Source organism: Nematolebias whitei, chromosome 4 (assembly GCF_014905685.2).
Source record: "Nematolebias whitei isolate Nwh7 chromosome 4, NemWhi1, whole genome shotgun sequence".
Classification (NCBI taxonomy): Eukaryota; Metazoa; Chordata; class Actinopteri; order Cyprinodontiformes; family Rivulidae; genus Nematolebias; species Nematolebias whitei.
The window spans coordinates 20170949-20174214 of record NC_056501.1 but is presented as its reverse complement, the minus strand read 5'-3'; the positions used below and the strand labels follow the sequence as shown (position 1 = coordinate 20174214).

The 3266-nt window shown below is 38.9% G+C and overlaps 1 protein-coding gene across 1 annotated transcript in view; it reads right to left on the bottom strand.

Moving 5' to 3' along the window:
• Positions 1-2978, bottom strand: part of LOC119408460 (protein diaphanous homolog 1) — a 133947-nt gene extending 130969 nt beyond the window's left edge. Inside the window, exon 1 of the mRNA XM_037675286.1 lies at positions 2627-2978. Coding sequence (XP_037531214.1) covers positions 2627-2725 — 99 coding nt within the window. The 5' untranslated portion in view covers positions 2726-2978. The remainder of the gene's footprint in view (positions 1-2626) is intronic.
• Between the last annotated feature and the right edge of the window lie 288 nt (positions 2979-3266).

Below are 3266 nucleotides of genomic sequence, written 5' to 3'. Positions count from 1 at the left end.
ATATATATATATATATATATATAAAATTGCAAGCAGATTTAATGTTCCACTAGATGTTGCTACTCAAACTGTTTTAGTGATGGACCAAAGAAGACAGGCGCAGGACAGAGTGTGGATGGATCCAGTCCTTGAACCGGTGCATGACCCGGATAAAAGTGATGATGAGCATGGAGGGAATAGTTTTCTTTCTTTTACGGAGGAAATTTTTGCTGGCTGGAGGAGGGGTCACTTCAAATAAAGACAAAGTGTTGGAGTGATTATGGTCAAGGTGGGAAAACACTGCTCTCACCAATAGATCTGAGCGGGACATCCACCCTATGGACTGGATGATATGTTGGTTATTGTTGAAAATCTGTTTCCTTACAACATTTGTCAGTATATATGGACAAAAAGGCGTCAAATTAAATAATTACTGTTGGAATTACAGTGAAGGGAAAAATATATATATAATTTGTATGTCTTAAAACTGGCAGTTTAAAGTGTGAACTTATATATACTGTATAAACATTTCACTTTAGGTAAGCCACTTGAATTTATTTTAAAAAAAACAAACACACACAAAGCAAAATAAAATCTCATTTGAGAACAGTGTCAGTAAAGAATAGAAGATTAAACTCCTGATAATGTGAGAAAATAACGTCATCAATCCTTGCTAATAAAAGGATGTAATCTCATCAAATACCTGCTCAAACTAGGGTTGAATGAACTGTACTGTTGTTCCTTTTCAAAATATAGCAGAAACAGATTCACTGCAGCCTTCAATACTGTAATAATGTTTAAATGTTGTAAATTTAGATTTGTTGGGTTTATGTAGACTTTAAAAGTGATGGCACTCCCTTCCAATCTATTTTTGAAGGCTGCAAGTTCGTAGTCAGGCTGTTTCAGGAAGGATATCCAACGTAAAACAAGTTCTAAATCTTTCATGCGACGTCACTCTCTGTGGTGATCCCTGAAAAAGGGAGCAGCCGAAGGAGAAAAAAAAGTTAATTGAATTATTAGAGGCCAACGAAGTAATCTGTTGATTCTTTTAGAAAATTATTTTTTATTTGTTCTTTATTTTGAAATGAAGAGAGTAAATTGAGAGACAAAATGTTCCCAAAACAAAGTCAGTTTGACAATGACACAGGAAAAAAAAAGGTACATCTAGAGTTTATTTTACACTCCCTCTCCAGTTCCAGGTAAACTTGAATATCTTTGTTTAGGTCTTGTTAATCATTTTTCCCCCAAAATAAGGCATAGCACAAACCATTTGATAGCCACTGATCTAGTGAGTCAGATTTTAATAAATTTGAATTTGTAGACATTGGAGGGTAATTGGTAACTTAGCTGTTCTTAAGAAAGACTGTAAATGACTGTTTCATTTGTTTCTATGTGGCCCTGTGATGAACTTGCAACATGTCTGTCCAGGGTGTACCCCACCTCCAGGAAGCAGTGATCCGCCCCCATGACTCAGAAAAGAAGAAGCAAATTAATTCAACCTTTATTTATATAGTTTAGTCTCAGTGAGCATTGAGGACTCATTTACGGAGACCTGTAAATAAAGATAAAGGTTGATGAATGGATGGAGTCTTCCTAAAAATGTTTTTTTAAGAGTTCCGTTTTAGTTTCTAATTTAATATTACTACCGAGATACATACTATAATGGTGAGTGAGTAAAGGGCTTACTCATTTTAAGGTTAGCTGCACACACAGGCATGCAGACTCCTGTGCACGGTCACCTCAACGGATTGTAGGACCATAGACAGCTTAAAAATTTGAAAAGCTGTCCACCCATCTAGAATTGTGCAATTGTTTAAACTGTGCCATCATCCCACTCAAAACAGAGCCTTTAACAAAGTCCAACCATAACAGTTCTCAATGAAACTCCTGAGCATTAAATAACTTCATATTACACAATAAAGAATGTGATCATGATCATCTGCCTTGTTGTGGAGTTGTTTTTGTTATAAGCACATCCCCTGTAGTTACTGGTTGCCACTATGATCAATATCGATTTTCACCTGTTGCTAGATGAGGCCAAGGGGTAAAGTTACACAAGGGTGTGTATTGAATTTTTCTCCTCTGCTCCCATCCAGTAACCACACTGAATCATTTGGGCAGACATAAGTCACCTGAAGAAAATTTAAGCCACACCTTTTCAAAGAGTCGGCTACTTCATTTGAAACATCATTAGTTTGTCTATAAATAAAATAAATAATTGTTTGTGCCTGATACAGAGACTGGAATAAGCTGGCCCTGTGGTGAGTAATGAAACCACCACAAGTGAATGTTTACTGCTGCTTGTACACTTTAGGTTGTGTGTTAACCTGCTGACAGGAATGTAATTATGAGCCCTGCAAAGTTCACACAAAACAATATATATACTTTCTCATGTGCACGCTCTTGAACGTTGATCTGAATCATAAATGCTATAGGGCAGTATGTTGACAGCTGGTAAACACATCTCAGGGGGTGACAGTATTTACAGGTAGGTGTCCGTTTGTGCTGCACAGCTGTAGGTGAAACTGGAGAGGAAGAGAGCTTAACAAGTAGAGAGTAGAGAAGTTAAAACCTCTGCCCAGCTCCACTGTTGGGTGGCTGTACAAGTTCAAACAAAGTTTAGCTAAAACCAGAGAGGAATACTCACAAATTTCTTTTTGCTGTCTCCATCGTCGTTACCCTTCTTCGACTTCTTGTCCTTCTTGAGTCCAGCAGCTGATGCAGAGTTCCCCGTGTGTTGATCCATATTAATAAATTAATTCCCTCGCTTTAAAAAATAAAAAATAAAAAAATAAATATGGTTGCTTAACTTGCGGGGAAAACAAAGTGACTCCCCCACGGGGCCCGTCTATGCTAGTTAGCCACAATTAGCAGAGTTATGCTAATGGTTTGGTAGACAGCCAAACGAACCCCTCGTCAAGCCGCTTGTCCGTAACACCGAAGGAGGGAAATTCAAAGCACAACCCAAAGTCCTCGGGACAAGAAGTACGAAAACAACCTGTTGAGTCCGAGGAGTACTAACACAGTAAGTCTACAACTTCCTATAAGCGGCACAACCCACAGCTTTAACAGAGTGAGTGTTTAGTCACCGAAAATATGCTGTACAAACCGGAGCTAGCGTTAGCTTTAGCCAAGCTAGCTAGTCCGGGCTACAGTGTAATTAAGAAAGGTAAAGCGGAAAAAAAACGCCTCTCCGTCCACCTCCGCGAGCTGTTAGGAAGGCAACAACGCGGAAGACGAGTCGGTTCTACGGGTGACGAGAACCAGCAGCGTGTCCGAGACTGGTT